Genomic DNA, 22,349 nt, shown 5'->3' with positions numbered 1-22,349 from the left:
ATTTTCTCACATGATTATTGATGTTAGAGATGGTGAAATATAATCTCTATATATCTGAGAAACTTCGGCCTGATGACATGACCCGAAATAGAAAAAGAAAAAACTATTCCATGTTTTGTTTAAATATTAGCTAATTTCGAAATTGTTTTATTCTGTCAATTATATTAAAATGGCGAGGTTACTATTCCATGTAAAATGTGAGATAAAATAATTTTATGACATATCCCGAGGTTATTATGTCATGTAAAAGGTGGGGAAAAAAAATTCATGACATTTCTTTAGAATTATAAATCTAAACAGGGATAAGTACAAGCAAGGGGGCTAGACCTTACCTTACCAATCCTAATAAGATAATGAACTACTCCAACATTGAATTTCAAAATAAATAATTGCAGTTGATTGACATTAGATCATATTAATGCCTAATCAAGTATATAAAAACTTTAATCCAGATCCATGAAACTTTTCTTCTGTGATATGATTGAGTTTTTCACTCATCTCCACGGTAAAATAATTCTTCCAATCTCCAATTTCTCCTTTACGAAAGAACGTTTTATTTCCCTCTCCAGTTGACAACTTCTCATTTGTATTCACCTCCAAATTGCTTAAATTCTCAAAGCTGCACATTTTTAATATTTCATCCACAACTCCACACCTTTCTTCCTCTATAGAAAATTGACATTCTAAGAATTCAGCCAATCGTTTAAGTTGAATTTTTGGATTCTCTTTCATTTCTTCATACATCAAGAAAAGTACTTTGTTGGGATTTTCTACGCTTTGTTTCCAATAATCCAACACGTGATCCCAAAACGGACCATAAATGCTCACCCCCTTGCAAAAAAGATCAAACATTTCTTCAATTGAATTAGTATCTTTGTGATTAAGTCTTAAATTGTTTGAAAAATGCCACATAGAAATAAAAGTGTCCCTAGGATTCCTACACAAGTAAACAAGTTTGTTTTCTGAATCCTGAATAGATTTTGGCAATGAAGCAAAGGGCACATGAGTTGCCAAAAGTCTAGGTGAAGCAAAAGATGAAAAATCAGGGACTCGACCATCAACATAGAGTGTATGTTCCAAGAATGGAACAAGAATATGAGGATTCTTGACAAGCAAAGGATGATTTTGTTCAAAAACAGAATGTTTCATTCGATTCACTAGAGCAAATAAAAGTGATTTTAACCAAGTGGTTCCTGATTTTGGAGTTGTAACAAGGATGATATCGGTGTCTTGAGCTTGAAATTGTTGTTGACATGCAATCACACCTTGGATCAATCTTGGTGATGTCCAAAATCCTTGGTATTTGTAGATATATGATCCAATCCATCCTTTTTCTTTTGGTAGGGTAGAGAGCAATTCCTTACACTCTTCACTTAGGCTATCCTCTTGTAAATATTTGGGAGGAGAAGTTTGGGGTGTTGTCATGGTTTTGAGAATTGAGTGCTTTCTTCTAGTTACTTATATAGATATCAAAGTAAGTAGATTATCTTTCATTTTCATTTAAACAAGAAATTAAAATTAATTTTTTTTTGTAAAAAAAAAGTGAAATAACTTTCCTAGTCATAAAGATTATCCTCTTTCTCTTATGTCCAAAATTATATACATACAGAGATAATCAATGCTATTATCATTTAAATTATTTTATCCTCTTTCTCTTATGTCCAAAATTATATATATACAGAGATAATTAATGCCATTATCATTTAAATTATTTTATCCTCTTTCTCTATGTTCAAAATTATATATATACAGAGATAATTAATGCCATTATCATTTAAATTATTTTATTCTCTTTCTCTTATGTCCAAAATTATATATATACAGAGATAATTAATGCCATTATCATTTAAATTATTTAAGTCATTTAAATCATAATTTTAAAAGGAAAATGGATAAATATTTTTTCAAGTGAGTCACCTTTAGTTATCTAATATAATAATTTAATTCTTTCTATTAGTCAAAATGGGAATTAGGAATAAATGATTTCCTAGTCATCCTCGAATCATGTAAATAAATGATTTTCTAGTCATATGAGTGTCACATCACCTTGAATTATATAGATAAATAATTTGTCATAATCTAAGGGTTTTTCCCAAGAAAGTGATGATAATGAATAAGTCATTTTATTTTTAAAATTGTCACTTAGAATTAAGTTATAATCTTTCAAGTCAACTTAATCAAAATAAAATATATTTTTATTGATTTATGAAAACAAAAAATCGAATAAGTTAATGGATTATGTTAACCAAAGAAAAGGCATGAAGCACTTCTAAATCCTTTGGATGAGCTGTGGTTCTAGCATGATCACTTTTATCAATTTATATCTGCCTTAATAAATAACCTGCCTATGACTGGCTTAAGATATTGTTGAATTGTACTAGTCTTAACTAAGACGCGATGTTGCGATCTTAGCTTCTACATATAGATGCTTAAACGCGACCTCTTCTTGTGTATCACACCTAAATTTGAGTCTACTTGTTTGTTGAATCAAAGATTATATTTTGAAGAAGATTTAGATCAAGACGTGTAAACGTGACCTTGACACTTAATTAATTGTGACACAAAGTTGTGACCTTAGTCAAGACAAAAGATTACGAGCCTTGTTGATCACTACCTGTGAGAAAAATGTCATCGACATATAAAAGAAGGTAGATATTATTTTCATTTGTGTGACGAACGAATAAAGAGGTATCATAGGCACTACCACGTAACCCCTTTAGAGCACAATAAAGTGCTGAAACAAGCGAAAAATATATGTAACAAAATTGCGGATATTCTAGTGAATCGATTAATGAAGTAAAAAAGAATAGTAAAATTGCTTTAACAACTTTGAAAGCCTAAATCCTTTTTTACATGTATAAAATTGTTTGCATTGTATTATCCATATGATCATGATAATGAGCAAACAAGCACTATCCAAAGAAGGAAGCAGAAAACTCTTTTCGTTAGGCTCGTAAAAAGAAACACTTTTTATTTCAGTTATATGACATTTTTTTCTTATTAGTTCATTTCAAAACAGAATAATACATTTTTGTATTTTGAAAAAGCATATTCAACTGATCACCCTTCAAGATGCGCCATGCGTTTAATGACATATAATAACGTATTTCGAGAAAATTAAACAAAAGTTTTTTTTTTTTTTTACCTTTGTTGCAAACTTTGAATAGGAGTAATATTGTATGAATGATTTACGGGGCAAATCTTCTTTGGCAATAAATGACCAAATTTGCACCAAATAATAGTGAAATTATTTGCCAAAGAAGATTAGCCCAGTAATGCATCCACACATAACTTGAAGTCTCACTTGACCAATTGATTTTGATGTTGTGTATATTTTAATACTATATGAAACTCTTTTATAGCAAAGTGGAAAAAGTAAGTATTCTTTTATTGGAGTATATTTCAATGCATATGCTATGTGTAAAGAAATTGGAATAATATTGCAAAATCTATATATATACCTTGTCCACATTTCAGTTTATTTGATATTTTTTTTAATCTATAACGAAAGATACGCCTCTAAATTTGAAAATAATTAACCATGCACTTATCTTTTTATCCTTAAAGAGAAGTTTTAGAACAGTTTCAAAAGTATAGCCACATAAATGCTATGACATGTTTCAGACTACAAATTTCACAAAAAATAAATCATTTCTTTGGATGTGGCCCTTTCCGGAGTCCTGCTAAATGCAAAATATTTTGTGCACCAAAGTTTTTTTTTTTTTGGTTTAATCAGATGAACAGAGTCGTTCCATTTCTCGTTCCATTTAACTTTAGGAAAAAGAGGTTCAATCCTGAATCCGTCTCTAACTTGTTAACATATAAATTATTCCTTGACCTAATTAATTAGAAGTAAAGGTGAATTTAGAAGGACTATTTGAAGAGAATTTATGTCAACATTAACAAATCAATGTGACACTTATGAAAAAGCAACAACAACTAGCAGCATAATATCACAAAAGGGAAAAAGAGTTGAGATCTCTAAAGTTTTTGACCATGATTCCATGAAAATAATAAATTATATTGTGGGAATCTCTTGTTGTTGAATAGTCTCAACTCTTAATAGCATTTGTTGGCATATATGCTTTTCTTGTACCTTGTCATCATAGGATATCCTATTAAGGTGCCATGAACTCATACAACTCTCCATATGCTAGAGATTGGATTAACGGTGCTAAATTTAGTTAGTCGATAAAAATATAATTCGTTCAATCTGTAGGCGCGAGTTGGTTGAGCTAGCATATATTTGTTGAGGCTAATTTGGGTATAACCAAATTTGTCCATATAAAATTTGAGTAAATTTGGATAGTATATGTAGTCCATATTGACTTATAAGTAAATTAATAAAAATTGGTTGAATGACATATATCTATGTAGTCTATATTTACTTCAACATCTTTTCAATGAAGAGAAAGAATAAATCAAGTAACTAAAGTGACAACAATGAAGTTATGATGGAGTTATATGTTAAATCAAGAAACTAAAGAGACAATAATGAAGTAATGATGGAGTTATATGTCAAATCAAGAAATTAAAGAGACAATAATGAAGTAATGATGGAGTTATATGTTAAATCAAGAAATTAATGAGACAATAATGAATGGGAATCTAATTACAAAGATTCAGAATTTAATTTTCTAGTAAATTGATTTTGAATTTAACATATAAATACAACTGAAACTCTACCTCTACTCCTAATTACATGTAAAAGACACGCCAACATGTGTTTTGGAGTGAAACTGTTTCACCCTTAATCATAAGTCTCAAGTTTGAGTCCTATGTATAAAGAAAATCATGTTGGAAGCGCCAGTTCCAAATAGATCTTGCAGTTCGCGATCTGAATTTATTCAAAACTCTAATGTGGACTTTAAATACCGAATATTAAAAATAATATAAAATTTAAAGACTCTTTTAACAAGGAGAATATATAGTCACAACATCACATTATGTCTTTTTTCTTTTTTCTTCAGCATATCCCAAATGAATTATGCCAATATCAAATGACTATAAATGTTGGTGAACAAATAAGAAACTACTCAAAAGAATTTGAAGAATTGGAGAGGACAAGAAACGCAGGGTATTCTCCCTTAGCAAGATTGCTTTATGCATGAATTAAATTCTTTCTTGCCAAGGGAGAATTGCCCTGCGTTTCTTCATTTCCACAAAAGTCTAATTCATCTGGTGTCTGATATTTATATGACGATTCAATTAAATTTTAGTTTTTTTTGCGGGATTCATTTTTAAGGGCAATATTTTTAGCATGAGTTTTTTTAATAGCATGTATATTTATATAGAGTCAAAAACTTAAACAAATGATATATTTTAACTATTTCTCAAACTCAACTAAAAAGTTGGATAGATAACACTTCTGTTTTTGATTTTTTATTTGGTGTAATATCTGCATTGAAGCTCGATTAATCGGGATTTGTGTTGTGTAGTGCTCAATATTGGAAGCGCTTTCTATCAAAAACTTTTTCGTTAAAAAAATTCGAAAATCAAAATCTTTAATTAAAAAAAAGCAACCCTATCTGCTGCCTCACATCTTTTTGTAGTGATAATTAATTAACACTAATTACTTGTAATGCAAACAAGAAAATTAAAAGAGATCAACACTTCACATTTTGTCTTTTCTCTTTCACTTTCATACCTTATGGGCTAACAAAAAGAAAGTGATATTTTTTTTTTTACCTGGATTACATGAACAACTAGCTAAAAGGACAATAATAATAATAAAATTAAAGGGGGACAAAACTTAGAACTACATCAATTCTTCCCAAAAGGAGACTATTTATTACTTGAAATTTTCAAAACTTTGCTTGTGGATAGACATTTGAAGTGCTCTAGTCAAAGCTCTTACATCCAAAGTAGCTTCATTTTCAGCTTCCACAATAGCTTCCATCCCAAAGAAGTACCTACTTGTAATCCTAGCTTGAACAACAATTAGTTTCATATCTTCAAATGCCTCCAAAATTGATACTAGCACATCTTTTCCCTTTTTGCATGTCACTTTCACCAAAAATCTTGTCCCAATAAGCTTTTCCACTTTCACTTCCTACAACAATGATAAATAATAATAATAATAATTACGGCTCAGTTTCAAACAATTTTCTGACTATCTATATGGGACCACTACTAACCCTCATTAAAAAACAAATTGATCATCGCGAATCTGTCGTTTAATAGTTTATAGTAGCTCATATAGCTAACAAAATTTCAAACATAATCCATCGCTAACATGTGATAAATTTTGTTATTTCGCTACATAATTTAAGGGTCGTTACTTCGTGTTGTTGTTTGTCGTACTTTTTTCGTCCGTTAAAATATACCTCTTTTTTTTACAACTCTTTCATTTTAACCACACATGACATGCTTAACAACGTCACAAGATTAAAAAATATTTTTTTGTTTATTTTAAATATTTTAGAACTATATAATTCAAAAAAACAATATGATTCTTACTTTCATAAACTACGTATCAAATAAAAAGTATACTCAGAAATTAAAACATATATATATAGAGAGAGAGAGAGAGAGTACTTGGACATGATTTAAGAGTTGCTGATACTCTCTTTGAATGGCTTCTAGCTGGAGTCTAAGCTTGATGATATAAAGGAAAGCATCCAAGATAATAGAGTTCTTTTTCACCTTCACAATAAAATAAAATAAAATAAATAAATTAGATAGTTGCTTTACTATTTATATTTTGAAAAAGTGACTAGAGGTAAAGAAATGAACTCCATCCATTCATTTTCAAGTGACATTATTTATTTATTTAAATTTATGAAAAAGAACAGAGATTTTGAGAATAATTTAATTTTAAACAAACATGCATTCGTGTACATATTCTTCAAATATTTTAAACAAAATTCTAATAATTTAAGTATTACAAATCAACATATAGCTAACGACTATTCAACTCCCAAAGAAAATAATTAACAACTTTACATAAAAATAGAACCAAGGGAAGAGTATACAATAGGCTAGCCTTTGTCGTAAAAAAGATAAATATATGTATTACAAACTATGTCTCGTAAATTAGAACACAAAATATATATATATATATATATATATATATATATATATATAAACTAAAGTAAAGAAGAAAATGATGATTTACTGATTTGGATTTTGTAAGTGTTCGTAAAAGGTGAAGCTTGCTACGCATTGCCATTTTAGTTTGCACTCTTCTTGATGCCATTTCTCTCTCTACTTTTCTATTTCTCTCTCTTATTCCCTTTATTAATGGTTTTGTTTGATGTGAAGAATGAATAAAGAAGAGGTTTTTATAGAAGGAATATTGTAGTAAGTGATCGGTATGACCATCAAAGAATGTGGTGCAATAAACGAGGTTGTTCGTCTCTTAATTAACCAGATCACTTAGATTTAATTTGAGCCTTGAATATGAATTGTAGTGGAATAGTCGGAATCCTTTCATTCTTGATTTAAGATCACAGATTTGAACGCATGAAAATTAAAAAAAAAAAAAAAGATGTTAGGAGTGTTGCATTTAGAAATAGGTTTTATAACGTGCGAGTTTAGATTTAATCAGACTCTGATACAAATATTGACATCGAGTAAAATACAAAAAATAAAAAAACATGTATGTTATATAATTACGGATGAATTGTAGTGGAATAATTTGGAAATGTCTGCAAATGAAAAAAAAATCTTTGTATAAAAGTATTATCTCTAAAAATAAACCCTACGAATTTGAAATTTAATCAAATTTTAATATAAATATTAATCGTGGAGCGGAAACCAGCCCCAATAAGTGATCACGGAATGTCAAGTTATTTGCTGACATACTTCCCTTTTTCTATCTCTAGGTTGTCATTCTCTCTTTTAAGTAAACTTTCGTTGATTAATGTGAAAATATTTGATTAAATATATTTTAAAAATTACATTATGATAAAATAAAAGTATATTTAAAAATATTATGATAAAATGTTACGTTGATTTGTTGTAAAGAGCATAATATGTGTCTGTTAATCATTTTATAGATATTTTTCTTAATTTTTTTTTTCTAATATTTTATTCTTGATGAAAATTATAGGGGACTTTTAATTATGAAATATTTGGATACATAAATGGGTAGGTAAAAGTTAAATGAGAGTCCAAAATTGTACAGTCACTGGCAATTTGCCTTATAACATGGAATCAGCTGAAAAGGACTGATAGCAATGACAAATGCCATGGAACAAGACAACCCTTCTTAATGCAGGTTAGGTTACATTAGGACCTTCAACTTTATTTTAAGTCGAAGTTCGATCAATTTAAATTCGCACGAGAATAGTATTTGGATAATATGAGCTTTTGAAATTGAAATAAATTTGGCATGGATGGGTCATATAATACTAGGATGAACAATCTGTACTCCTGAAAATTCAAATTCGAGAGCTTTAATATCTAAGAATAAATAAATAGTTATCACTTCATCATAGTTATAGATGTTAATTAGTCGTTATTTATATGACCTGTGATTTTAATTAGAAAAACAACGCTTAAAATCGATAAATACTTATTCACGCGTGATATTCACGACGATAATAATTTATTGTGTCTATTTTCTAAGTTTCTAACACCCCCCCCCCCCCCCCCCCGTAGTCTCATCCTTTCCATTGCCACACCTTTACACCTACCAGGACATTATAAGATTAGCTTAAATTAGTACTTTTTTTATCTCAATTTATGTGATATTTTTCTTTTTTTAAAAATCAAACAATTTAAGTTTGATTAGAAATTTTTGCATGGAATATTAGAAAAAAAATTGAAATGAAATTTATATATTTGTAAACTACGTAGGAAGTACTATAAATCAAAATAATTAAAAGATATATAAAAATTTTACGATCAAATATAGACATAGAGAGTACTAACTATCTATTACAACACACCTCAAAGCTAACTAGACCAAGTGTAAGTAGCTTATAGTTTAGATAGAAAACTCGAAAAAAAAAAACTTTCAAGTTTGTCTATTATTGTCATCTCATTTTTTATATTATTTATATAACTCTAACCAGCTATCGAAGAATTTTGAACTTCGCATTAGATGTAGGAATAGGAGTAGGGGATGGAATTTGAGAATAATGTGGGAAGTATTATAGAATTTAAATTAAAGTGATGGATGTATGTCAAATTTGTGAGTCAGTCAGCTTTAGATTTGCAGTACTAGTCATCACGAGACCAATCAATTAGCTAAATTCACCCAATGACACAACTTCCCTTTGTCTAAATTTGTCAGACTTGTAGCTCACATGCCCTGCCAACTAAAGCTCTATCTGTTTTATTCCATCTTTTTTCCACTTATATCTTCTTGGTATTCAAAAAAAAAAAATCTTTACTTTTCGATAGCCACTTTAAAATTTAAAATTTATAGTTGAATATATAAATATTTAGTAAAGTTTTAATATATATGATAGTAGTTATTAAAACTTACCCTAGCTCCGTTCGACATGAGCAAAAGCTACTGAGTTACTTGATAGATTCACCCCTATTTAGGATATTGTTTCATCTCCTTCTTATCTTTTTTGTTTCTTCATTTATCTCGATTTAAGTGATTTATTTTGAAATTTGTGATTTTAAAATATTATATATATATTTATGTGGCTATAAATGAGATTACTAAGGATATAATAAGGAGTTTGAAGTTAAAGTGTATCTGAATACATAAAAATATCATCATTTGGTGACAAATTTAAAGAATATACTACAGAATCCTAGCTTATAAAATACATGCTCCAATATTTGCAAACTCCTAAACCATATTAGACTTTCATATATCTAAGTTACCAACACAATTTTGGTTTCATAATCAGGGTTTTGGTATTCGTTTTGGACTCGATTAATTCTTTGTATTATAGGATTTTTAGGAAGCAAAATATTCGATATACACCAAAGGCGACTTATTTCCATGACTCCATACACGAGATTTTGATTCAGAACTCAATAAGCAAAAAACTGTTGTATACTTCAAAGCTTACTAATGCGTCATAACTCTGAAGTTAAACATGATTAGGAAAGAGTATTACTAGGATGTGTTAACCCTGAGAAGTTCTCGTGTTGTATCCCTCCTTTTATGGTTTGTATCTGTTTTTTAGCCAACGAAACGATCTATCCCTCTTTATCTCTGTGATAGAAATAAAATCTGTGTATATCGTATCTTTTCGAAATCTCTATCACTTAATGAGACTAGACTATGTTGTTGTTGTTGTCTATACCAATAAAGATGGTATGTAAGTCTCTTAAATAATTTAAACTATGGAACAAAAATAGTAGTGTCCACAATTGTCCTTTTATTTCTTTGTCTTTCATTCATTCCCTTTTAGATAGAAAAAGCCAAACAGACAGAACCTTACTTAGTTGATAGCAATTAGTGACAAGACATGTCTTTTCCTTTTTCATTCTTTTTTTCTTATTCACAGGCGTGCATATATATCATCTGAGAATTTAAAAGAAAAATACATACAAAAAAGCAAAAACAAAATGGAAAATTGGATTTTAGTAGTTACATATTTCCTTAAATCACTCTTTTTAGCTTTGTTTTTTTGTGGTACATATATTGCTATTATAATCTTTTTTATAAGAGTAGCCCAGAGTCCTTTTCTGTCTACTCATTTCTTGATAGTACTTCAGTCTGTTCTATGCTATGTAGCCTTAGCTTGTCTCCTTCTCCTTGACATGTCTTTCTCCCTCCACTTTCCTTTCTTCGGAGACGACGGATTCAGGATTTGAATAGAGTATCGTATCCGTTTCAATTTCTTTGTTTTATTTTTTACTTGACAAATTTTTAAGAAAATAACAAGACGTTCAAGTCTTGTGATCATAAATTAAAGATGTTTAGAATGTACCAAAATATATTTTTATGATATTAAACATTTTAGGTGGAAAGTTGAAATAAAAGAGTTGTCCAAAAAGAAAAGAGACGTTCTTTTTAAACGAACTAAAAAGGAACGTAAGAGAAACAAATTGAAACGAAGGGAATATTATAGATTATAATTCAGGATCGATCTTATCAAAACCTATTCTATTTAAACAAGTTCGAAAATATATTATTTGTACTTATTTAGTAAATCTTTAATCATAAATAAAAAGTCCGAGCAAAATTTAATTACTGGATTCAGATGAACCAATAATTTTAGCCTTTGAAAATAGTGTAAATTATTTATACTTGTTCCTTCTCAACCAAAATTTTAGCCTTAGCTTGTCTCCTTTTCATGTCTTTCTCCTTCATTTCCCTATCTTGTAGACGGATTCAAAATTTGAATATTATGGATTTTAGTTCGAGATTTTATCATAATTTATTTTATTTATCAAGGTCACAATATGTTATATATCTGTACTTACATACACAAAAAAAATAAACGTATACATACATACATATATATACATACATACATATATATATATATATATATATATATATATGTAAAGTACGAGCGGAATTTAATTACTGTATTCATATGAACCATATAAATGAAACATTCAACCAAAAAAAAATAACCTTAGCTTGTCTCCTTAATTCTCCTTGACATGTCATTCCCCCTAATAATTGGTTAACATAATCAAGAAATTGACTAGTTTTTGTAAAAGATGCAGGCAAAATTTTGTGATGGAGAAGTCTTCCAAAAAAGTATTCGTGAGTTAACTAGCACACAATCGTACAAAATTTAGAAAAAATAAGAAAAAACGTAACATTATTCGTTGCATATTCCTTAGTGATGTGTCTCCTTTAGCATTTCAGTGTTACGAAATAGAAATTCAAGATTTTAAACATTTTATCATTTGTTAGTCCATTTATTTTTTGAAAATAAATCGACTGGCTTTGTTAGCCAACTAAAAAAACTACAAGTTGGTGGTAATAGTCATTTCTCTCCAAATAGATTTGATAACCTACAACGATGAGGACATCTTTGTGGAAAGTGAAGAAGAGGATATGTTGGATCATCGTTTTGCAAATGCAGATATTTCTCCTAGGCAACATCGCGATAACATAAAGAAGCATGAAAGAAAGAATATTAGTTGGGATAGTAAGATAATCTTACTGAGGAATTTGTTCCAAGACACCTACCGATTCAACTGGCAAAACAAAATCACATAATGGTGTCAACAAGATCCAATAAACCGAAGAAAAGGAGATGAACTACCAAGAACTATTGGACAGATTTGAAGAAGAAAGACAAAGGAAATATCTGTTTTTACTTAATGGGAGCGAAAAAAGCTAAAACAATACTTAAAATGAGACAAAGGAAATACCTCATTTTGGTCTTTTCTTAGAATTGACGTTTTTGCTCCAACTAGAAAGGAAAGACCTCATTTTCGTCTTATAGAATGAACGTGAAAAGCAGAATCCTTAAAACGTATGATTCAAATATCTGACAAAATGATTATACAAAAAGTCGAGAAAGCATTACATGACCTATTTCAAGATTAGATGATTCACCTCTTAATTCGCTTGTGAGGGACAACTTGGAAATGTCAAATACAAGGAAACAACCCATAAAAACAGAGAGCTTATGCAGTTAAAGATCCCGTTCACGATGCAGAATAGTTGAGTCAACTAGCACTACAGCAAAAATAACTTTGAGTAGCATTAAATATTGACATTAATAAAGAGTGTTAAAGTTTTTACCGGCACTAGTTCAGTGTCATTAGAACCAATGTCGCTAAAGGCTTCAGGGACATATACAAAGAGTGTTAATTGCCGCTAAAAATACATATTTAGTGGCAATTAAGAATTAAGTACCGCTAATGATCATTTTTAATATAGTGTAGCCAAGCTAGCCTTTTCCGATGCTGTTAAGACTAAAATATACAAGTTGTCCACCGTAAATCAATGACAAATTTGGGTTATAAAACGTAATTTTCCACTGACCAACTCACTGGACTGGAAAAATGCATGGTTAAAAGCAGATTCTCGATGAAACTCTTGAGAAGCTTCCTAATCAAGGCAAATAAATATACATTTTATCCTCACCATTAGTTACTAATTTCCAAATTATTTTTCAAAACCTAACAGTATACATCAATTAATATTTATTATTGTGTATTGTGTTACTCATGTAACTTTTAAGGCATAATTTCTCTGTTCATTTACCCACATTCTTCACCTATAAATAGTGGTGGTCTTAGGACAAAAATAGAGGTGAGAAGTAGTATATTGCACGTTGAGGTTAGTGTATTGAAAGAGAGAGTTGAGACAAAGAAGAATATTCTAAGTCTTCAACTATTCACTATATAAAAAAGAGTAATTTTATATTGAAGGAAGGTGTACGTTCTTTTGGTAGAGTTTTGGACTCTTCAACTAATATGGAATTTGAGTTATACGACGTTTTTAGGTTATTGTATCATGGAGGGAACCAATAAAGAGTTATACTGCCGTAGATTACGTCGCATTTTCTTACTGGAGATAACATTTGTAAATTCTAGCATTTGGTACTTGGGACAAAATCAACTTTCAGGATTAACTCCAAATTATTTGGGGAATCCAATAAATTAATTGTTTGACTGTAGAGTATGGATTGAGGTCAACAAAATGTGATGTCAATAGTTGCTGGAAATGTTTTACTAGGAAGGCAAATAACAAACTATTCTTTCCAAAACTCTGTTAACTCAAATCAAACTGTAATTGCAGACAGAACAAGAAAATCTTATATTTTATACGAATTAATCAGAATCATGCATTAAGACAATAATCACTCATGCAAACACTTTAAGAGTTAACAATTTGCAGAAATTCATTGAGGAAACTACCCATAAAAACAGAGAGCATATGCCCATTCGCGATGCGGAACAGTAAACCAGCCCTTTTCGATGTAGTTCAAGACTAAACACTGCTAGTTTTCCACCGTGAATCAATGATAAATTTGTGTTATAAAACGTAAAACTAATTCACTGGGAAAATGCATTGATTCTCAATGTAACTCTTGAGAAACTTACTAATCAAGGCAAATAAATATATATTTTATCCTCACCATTAGTTACTTGCTTCCCAAAATCATCTTTCAAAACTTAAACACCATACATCGATTAATATTGGATATCGTGATAAACTACTCATATTATTTTTATGTTTAAACTCAAGGACTATTGCATTCTCATTTTCAACAATGTGAGAAACATACCATGTGAATGTCACAAAGTTGAATTCTTGATCGATGAGGCCACACAGGCAAAACACACATTTGTGGCCACACACATGTTAACACTACAATCACGGTTTGCAATCTAAGGTTTGAAAATAATGGATAGATTTCATACCTGAGACCTGAGTGAGTGCTTGAAACAATAAAGGGTTAATCATTCGCTAAAATTCAACAAATAACAACTTTTCAGCTCCTGCAGTTGAAAAATAATGATTCAAAGTGTTCATCTTGAATTTTTTGTTCCTAAAATAATGACCTTAACTTGAAAAAAAATTGCTTGAAAATTAGAATAACTTATACCTCATGGACAACAATTCCATCTCATGATTTGGGATGAAATGCCAAATTTTCCAAAAAGTTTGATTTGGGAGTTCTATATTATCATTTCACATTTTTCAAATACAAAAATTAGTCACATGTTTAAATTTTATTAAAAGAAAATACTATTTTATATCAACCAACCATTTATTTCTTATGTTTGACAAAGTTTATAATTGATATTACTTTTACCAATATGTAAACAACTTAAATCGGATATTATTATTACTCTCACTAATCAAATTCGTATTTATACTAGTTTCTAAATACATACATTTCTCATATATCCACTCAACAAGACTAGCTAGTGAATAATTTAACATGATATATATATATATATCATGTTATGGATGCCAACTTGGTAACACCAATGGATCATCGCTTACAGAAGAAGCTAGATGTTGTTGCATCAATCATGAAAGTGGCATTAGATTGTTGTGTTGAATCTCCGGCAACAAGGACAAACATGAAAGATGTTGTAGGGATGCTACAGAAGATCAAGATTCAACTTCTTGCATGCTGAGCATGTTCTCTGAATCTCTCGTTTCGAATCAATCACTTTTTTTGTTTTGTTTTAGCACTTTGATTCTGTTTTCAGAAATGCTAGTTGGTTGCAATAAATGACTCTGTTTCCTCTTAAAAACTAAAACCAAACTGACCCTCTTGAAAATCTTGAAGCAGAATGATCTTAGTTTTTGTAAATTGTTAGAGGAATAAACTATATGAATACAAATAGGCAAAAAATGCATTCATGCCAGATATGAAGAAGGGTCTCATCCAAGGTTGTAACTTGTAATGCAGGCAAACTACAGAAACATCAATGACTGAATCGAACACTCAAAATCGTACTTAAGACTTGGTAGAAAACACAAAATAATTTGCAGATATTCATTGAGGCAAAACGTCAAACATGTTGTGGGCAACAAATCATGCAGTAAGTTACACACATTCATATATTAATTGCTTTATCAGTGTCTTGAAAACAATGGATAGATTTCATACCTGAGACCTGACTGAGTGCTTCAAACAATAAAATCATTTGCTAAAATCAACAAATAACCACATTTTAGCTCTTGCCGTTGAAAAATAATTCAAAGTGTTCCTCTTGAATTTTTGATAAAGGGAAAAATATATATACACTGTGGTAAATAATACGTTGATATCATTCATAATACTTTTTGAAACACCGTGTTTCAAAAACTATAATATATATATCATTTACTTTAATCATTATAATAATGCATAAATTTACATTTTAATTTAACTTTAACAAACATTTATATCCTTCAACATTTAATGTGTATTAATAAATTATTTTTAACTTGTATAATATTAAACAAGTACATACACATAAAATTACATCATGCATAACATTCTATGTGTATTATGTCACATAGAACAAATGTCTATTTGTTCAGTGTTATATTAGTTTAAGTGTGTACTTGTGCACATTCGAAAATGAAGGGCGTAGATGTCCAACTGATGCTAAGTTAAAAAACACATTTATGCATTATGCTTAAAAATTGATGTGTTTCGGATACTAAACTATCAATTGTTTTCACAGAAAGTCCCTCAACTTTCATTTTCAACTCAAAAGTCACTAAACTATAATTTCTTTGCACAGAAAGTCACTCAACTTTCATTTTCAACTCAAAAGTCACTAAACTATGATTTCTTTGCACAGAAAATCATTCAACTTTTATTTTCAACTCAAAAGTCACTCAACTATGACTTCTTTGCACATAAAGTCACTCAACTTATTTAATTAATTTTTTCATTAAAATTTAGTGACATGAAATTTTAATTATTAATCAAAATTTTAAGAATCAAATATATTTTTTTATGAAAACAATTGATAGGAGGGGGTGGTAGGGGGCTGGTGTAGGGGTGAGGGTGAGGTAAAAAAATTGAAGTTGAAAATATTTTTTTAAAACAAGCTTTAATTTTTTTTTCTTGGAGTCTGATTTGAGGGTAGGAACAACATAAATTGTAATATGAAGTTGGATGAGAGTTTTTAGAAAATATTCTTTTAAGTTTTAAAAGAAAGTCATTTTTCTTAAATTTGAAAAAAAATGAGTTGAGTTAAAAAATATTTTTTCAAAATATTTAATCCAACCAAACATAAGAAAATTGAAAGTTACAAGATATTAGAAAAAGAGTATTCTTGAGAACTTTTTTTTTAAAAAAAAATGGAGGACAAAAACATAGAAGACACTTGAGAAAAAGGTAATTAAGAAATGATGCATAAATAAATCATAGGTAAAAAATATGTTAAAAGAATAACAATGAGATATTACTACGTTGAGAAATATGATAGGTCCTTTTCCACTATATGTTCCATGGAGAGAGATATTCGCATTTCCTCAAACATATATAAATCATGAATTCTTCAGAATAGTTTAAATATTCAAGAAGATAATTATAAAATTTTGTGAACAGATAAGATACATCCGTCCAGCGAATAATTTAACAATTATTACTGGTCTACCATATTGATGATATGAGTCAATTTATGCCTTTATCTATTGATTTTAAAATGAGTGGTTTTCAACACTTTGGATACCAAAAACACAACAAACAATGAAAGACACATTTTTTTTTGTTTCATTGAAAACACTAATTTAGTTGCATTAAAGCTGATATGTTACTAGTAATACCATTTTCCTACTAGTAATATTTTTACCTATGGAGAGAGCTTTGACATCTTTTCTGTTCACATTGCTATTCTTGTTGCTTCAATATGTTATGCCTTGTTCATCCACGACTATTTTGACGGATCAATCGACTCTTCTATCTCTGAAATCCCAAATTATTTCCGACCCCTTTCATTACTTGGATGAGAGTTGGTCTCTCAATATTTCTGTTTGTGATTGGATAGGAGTAACCTGTGACTATCGTTACCAGCGAGTGAAGTCGTTGAATCTTTCCAGCATGACTCTTACAGGGATGATTCCCCGGGAATTTGGAAACCTCACATTTCTTGTTTCTCTTGACTTGAGAAGGAACCATTTCCATGGATATTTGCCTCAAGAAATGGCAAATTTGCGTCGGCTTAAGTTTGTTCATTTAAGTGTGAACAGCTTCAGTGGGGAGTTTCCTTGTTGGTTTGGGTTTTTAGACCAACTTCAAGTTTTAAATCTTGCAAATAATCGTTTCACTGGTTCCGTTCCCTCGTCACTCTCGAATGCCTCCAGATTGGAGACTTTAAACATATCTTCCAATTTACTGGAAGGAAACATCCCGGAAGAGATTGGCAATCTTCACAACCTGAATGTGTTGTCCATGGAACATAATCAGCTTACGGGTTCTATACCATTCACAATATTCAATATTTCTAGAATTGAACTCATTGTATTTTCAAACAATAGCTTATCAGGAAATCTTCCTAATGGTTTATGCAATGGTCTTCCAATACTCAAAAGGCTTCATCTATCAATGAACGAGCTTCGTGGCCATCTGCCTACAAGCTTGTCAAATTGTTCACAACTACAAGTATTATCTTTAGCATCTAATGATTTTGATGGACGAATACATAGTGAAATTGGAAGATTGAGTAACTTGCAGGGATTGTATCTTGGAAACAACCATTTCACAGGTATGTTTTATCTTATGAGTGAAATTGTATTATTGTATCTAATCACCTCACATCTTTTTTATCGCACGTCAAAATAAATGCAGGGATTATTCCACAAGAAATAGGAAATCTTGTTAATTTGGTGGAGTTAACCGTGGAGAATAACCAGATTAGCGGCTCTATCCCGATCTCCCTATTCAATATTTCTAGAATTGAAGTCATTTCATTTTCAAACAATAGCTTATCAGGAAATCTTCCTAATGGTTTATGTAATAGTCTCCCAATGCTCAATGGGCTTTATCTATACACAAACAAACTTCGTGGCCATCTGCCTAAAAGCTTGTCAAATTGTTCACAACTTCAAATATTGTCTCTATTCGAAAATGATTTTGATGGACGAATACCTAGTGAAATTGGAAGATTGAGTAACTTGCAGGAATTGTATCTTCGAAACAACCATTTCACAGGTATGTTTTATCTTATGAGTGAAATTGTACTATTGTATCTAATCACCTCACATCTTTTTTATCGCACATCAAAATAAATGCAGGGATTATTCCACAAGAAATCGGAAATCTTGTTAATTTGGTGGAATTACACATGGAGGCAAACCAGATTAGCGACTCTATCCCGATCTCCCTATTCAATATCTCATCGTTGGAAACTGTTTCACTATGGAAGAACAATCTCAAGGGATCCTTACCACGGGAGATTGGCAACTTAACCAAGATGCAGATTTTACGTCTTCACGAAAATAGGTTTACTGGTACGTATTCAAAGTGATATATAGCAATCTGTTTTAATGAAGTAGCTAGCTAAATTCATTCATGTGTTACCAGGTGAAATACCCAAAGAGATCAGAAATCTCGTTGAGTTGGAGTTTCTTAGTCTTGGGTTTAATAGTTTTAGTGGTTCACTTCCAATGGAGATCTTCAACATATCAGGGATGAGAGTAATGGGTCTTTCATTCAATAATCTATCAGGAACTCTACCACCAAACATAGGTTCTACCTTACCCAACATCGAAGAGCTTTATATGAGCGACTTAACCAATCTTGTTGGGACTATTCCTCATTCTATCTCCAATTGTTCAAAGCTGACTAATCTAGAACTTTCAGATAACAAACTCAGTGGCTTAATACCCAATTCTCTTGGATATCTGACTCATCTACGCTTCCTTAACTTGTTGCAAAATAATTTAACCATCGACTCCTCATTAAGCTTCTTCACTTCCTTAACCAATTGCAGAAATTTAACATATCTTATTCTATCTATGAACCCTCTAAATGCCATCCTTCCTGTCTCCATGGGGAACTTCTCCAAATCTCTTGTACATTTTTATGCCAGTGAATGCAACATCAAAGGAAAGATTCCAAATGAAGTTGGAAACTTAAGCAGCTTGTTAGACCTTCATCTTTCTGATAATAACTTCATTGGATCAATTCCTACATCAATTGGCAACTTGAGAAACATTCAGCGCTTCAACTTGAGTAACAACAAACTTACAGGATTTATTGGAGATCACATTTGTAAATTGCAGCATTTGGGTGAAATTTACATGGGACAAAATCAACTTTCAGGATCTCTTCCTAATTGTTTAGGGAATGTTACTTCCCTTAGATGGATATATCTTGCTTCCAATAAATTGAGTTTCAATATACCAACAACCTTAGGGAATCTTAAAGATCTAATGGTTCTTGACTTGTCATCAAACAACATGGTTGGTTCTTTACCTCCAGAAATTGGAAATCTAAAGGCTGCGACACTGATAGATCTGTCAATGAATCAATTCACAAATGGAATTCCTACAGAAATTGGAGGATTGCAAAATCTGGAGATCCTTTCTTTGAGACACAACAAGTTGCAAGGATCTATACCTGACTCAATCAGCAACATGGTAGGCTTGGAATTCCTAGACCTTTCTCATAATAATATATCAGGAATCATTCCTATGTCTTTGGAGAAACTTCAATACCTCAAGTATTTCAATGTTTCTCACAACAAATTACATGGTGAAATACCCTCGGGGGGTCCTTTCAAGAACCTCTCCAGTCTGTTTTTCATCAACAATGAAGCATTATGTGGTTTGTCAAGGTTTAATGTCCCACCATGCCCCACATCATCAACGCATAGATCAAATAGGAACAAACTGCTACTGCTACTTCTTGTGCTGGGAATAGCACTTGTATTTGTTCTTATTACCTTTGTGTTCCTATGGATAAAGTATAGAAGAGGTAAAAGAGATTCTCAACAAGCTGATTCATTGACTATGGCAACAACAGAAAGAATTTCATATTATGAACTGCTCCAAGCAACTGAGTCGCTTAGCGAGAGTAATCTGATTGGTTCTGGAAGTTTTGGCTCTGTCTACAAAGGCGTTCTCAGAAGTGGAACTCATATTGCAGTTAAAGTGTTCAATCTGCAACTGGAAGCGGCATTCAAGAGTTTTGATACAGAATGTGAAGTTTTGCGCAGCCTTCGCCATAGGAATCTCGTAAAAGTCATCACTAGTTGTTCCAACCTTGATTTTAAGGCTTTAGTGCTCGAGTATATGCCTAATGGAAGCCTTGACAAGTATTTGTATTCCCACAACTACTTCCTAGACATTAGGCAGAGACTTAGCATTATGATAGATGTAGCATGCGCGTTGGAATATCTTCATCATGGATGCTCCTCTCCGGTGATCCATTGTGACCTGAAGCCTAGTAACGTATTGCTGGATGAGGATATGGTTGCCCACCTAAGCGACTTTGGGATTTCAAAACTGCTTGGTGAAGATGAGAGTGATTTATACACAAAAACCTTAACAACATTTGGTTATATTGCACCGGGTACGTCTCTTTGTTTTTGCTAATTTGAGCATGGATTTTTTGTCTTTCTTTTTCCAAATCAAGAAAGTATATTGCATCTTTTAATTAATTGTTTGACTGTAGAGTATGGACTGGATGGACTGGTGTCAATAAAATGTGATGTCTATAGTTACGGGATCATGTTGCTGGAGACGTTTACTAGGAGAAAGCCTAATGAGTTTGAGGGAGATCTTAGCTTGAAGCAATGGGTGAGTTATTCATTCCCAGAGGCAGTAATGGATGTTGTAGATGTCAACTTGATAACACCAATGGATCATCGCTTACAGAAGGAGTTAGATATCGTGGCATCAATCATGGAAGTGGCATTAGATTGTTGTGCAGAATCTCCGACAACAAGGACAAACATGAAAGATGTTGTTGGGATGCTACAGAAGATCATGATTCAACTTCTTGCATGCTGAGCAACGTTCTCGGAATCTCTTATTTGCTGCAAATGTTTACTAAATTGTTAGATTCATGTAAGCATTGTTGTTTTTTGTTAATTTTGTTTTAGCACTTTATTTCTGCATGATTCTGTTTAGGAAAACTGGTTGGTTTCAATAAATCTCACAATTTCCCCTCCACACTTGCTTTGTTCATGACTCTAAATTGAGTGGTTTCAACACTTGGATGATCAAACTGACAACTAGCACAGGAAGGCCTCTTTCTAGTCCAGTAGAATGAATGTCAAAAGCAAATTCCTCAAAATCGTATGATTTAGATACCTGACAAAACGAATAGAGATAGAAAGATCTAAATAACTGAAATGACATATTTCAAGATCAGATGATCCACCTCTTTGTTCACTTGTGAGTATCAACTCAGAAAAGTTAGATACGAGGGAAATATATGTATCCACGTATATTAGGCACTATCCTTCCCGCCCACCTCATTAATATCAATAGGAATGAATCCGAGGGTAGCTTGATTATCAACAAATATATCTAACATGTGTATCTTCTTTTATGTTGTCTCAATATAATCGAGAAAGGCAAATAACAAACTATATATGTTTCCCGAAACTCTGTTAACTTAAATAGACTTACACACATCGTGTCACACTCTTATACCACGGAAATTTAGTAGTTCAGTTGGTTGGCTACTTGAACTTTCACCTTGTTGATAAGGTACCAATTCGATTTCCCTCACCCTTAATCGATTCTGAGTTTGAGTTCCGAAAATGAAAAAGAATCATAAAAGAAAGTATTTTTTTTCTCTTAATTAGGTCTCGTGTGACATGAACTTAGATTAATCATAATTTTAATCCAAAACAACACAATGAAACCTAAAAAGATAATTGTCTTCCTTGTTGCCTAAAAAGACAAGATTAGAAAACGTATAAGATAATAATCAACAGTATGATAAAATTGTTATAAATGGACTGTCAAAATGTTCTAGGGAATATGAGAATTTAATTAAATAAAACAACACAAAATAATTATAAAGCCATATGGATTGTCACTTAAC

The 22,349-nt window shown here is 31.1% G+C and overlaps 3 protein-coding genes and 1 long non-coding RNA gene across 4 annotated transcripts; 1 reads left to right on the top strand and 3 right to left on the bottom strand.

Annotated features, from left to right (window-relative positions):
• Positions 1 to 252: 252 nt before the first annotated feature.
• Positions 253 to 1,651, bottom strand: LOC138347726 (cytosolic sulfotransferase 12-like). Its single transcript, XM_069296046.1, has one exon. It carries the CDS (start codon positions 1,423 to 1,425, stop codon positions 427 to 429), a length of 999 nt encoding a protein of 332 aa, XP_069152147.1. The 5' UTR covers positions 1,426 to 1,651; the 3' UTR covers positions 253 to 426.
• A 3,962-nt stretch (positions 1,652 to 5,613) lies between these two features.
• Positions 5,614 to 7,251, bottom strand: LOC101248548 (uncharacterized). Its single transcript, XM_004234031.5, has 3 exons — positions 7,118 to 7,251; positions 6,538 to 6,645; positions 5,614 to 6,052 (listed from the first exon to the last, which is right to left on the bottom strand). Exons 1-3 carry the CDS (start codon positions 7,196 to 7,198, stop codon positions 5,792 to 5,794), a joined length of 450 nt encoding a protein of 149 aa, XP_004234079.2. The 5' UTR covers positions 7,199 to 7,251; the 3' UTR covers positions 5,614 to 5,791.
• Positions 7,252 to 11,294: 4,043 nt separating this feature from the next.
• LOC104646091 (uncharacterized) lies at positions 11,295 to 15,589 on the bottom strand. Its single transcript, XR_011220312.1, has 6 exons — positions 15,462 to 15,589; positions 14,442 to 14,514; positions 14,257 to 14,334; positions 12,253 to 12,371; positions 12,042 to 12,075; positions 11,295 to 11,541 (listed from the first exon to the last, which is right to left on the bottom strand). It is a non-coding gene; the product is annotated as an uncharacterized lncRNA (long non-coding RNA).
• Positions 15,590 to 16,994: 1,405 nt separating this feature from the next.
• Positions 16,995 to 21,466, top strand: LOC101247789 (probable LRR receptor-like serine/threonine-protein kinase At3g47570). Its single transcript, XM_069296096.1, has 5 exons — positions 16,995 to 18,054; positions 18,138 to 18,500; positions 18,584 to 18,799; positions 18,873 to 20,864; positions 20,967 to 21,466. The coding sequence occupies exons 1-5, from the start codon at positions 17,145 to 17,147 to the stop codon at positions 21,302 to 21,304; spliced, it is 3,819 nt and encodes a 1,272-aa protein (XP_069152197.1). The 5' UTR covers positions 16,995 to 17,144; the 3' UTR covers positions 21,305 to 21,466.
• Positions 21,467 to 22,349: the final 883 nt, after the last annotated feature.

This window comes from Solanum lycopersicum, chromosome 3 (assembly GCF_036512215.1).
Source record: "Solanum lycopersicum chromosome 3, SLM_r2.1".
Taxonomy (NCBI): domain Eukaryota; kingdom Viridiplantae; phylum Streptophyta; class Magnoliopsida; order Solanales; family Solanaceae; genus Solanum; species Solanum lycopersicum.
The sequence above is the reverse complement of the archived record's forward strand: the minus strand, read 5'-3'. Positions and strand labels throughout refer to the sequence as shown.

Bases quoted from the DNA above. Each gene is read 5' to 3' on its own strand.
- LOC101248548 (XM_004234031.5), bottom strand. From the start codon at position 7,198: ATGGCATCAAGAAGAGTGCAAACTAAAATGGCAATGCGTAGCAAGCTT. The intron at 6,646-7,117 runs GTAAATCATCAT...TTTATTGTGAAG, and splicing joins CACTTACAAAATCCAAATCA to GTGAAAAAGAACTCTATTAT. The intron at 6,053-6,537 runs GTACTCTCTCTC...TCATTGTTGTAG, and splicing joins AACTCTTAAATCATGTCCAA to GAAGTGAAAGTGGAAAAGCT.
- LOC138347726 (XM_069296046.1), bottom strand. From the start codon at position 1,425: ATGACAACACCCCAAACTTCTCCTCCCAAATATTTACAAGAGGATAGC.
- LOC101247789 (XM_069296096.1), top strand. From the start codon at position 17,145: ATGGAGAGAGCTTTGACATCTTTTCTGTTCACATTGCTATTCTTGTTG. The intron at 18,501-18,583 runs GTATGTTTTATC...AAATAAATGCAG, and splicing joins TCGAAACAACCATTTCACAG to GGATTATTCCACAAGAAATC. The intron at 20,865-20,966 runs GTACGTCTCTTT...GTTTGACTGTAG, and splicing joins ATTTGGTTATATTGCACCGG to AGTATGGACTGGATGGACTG.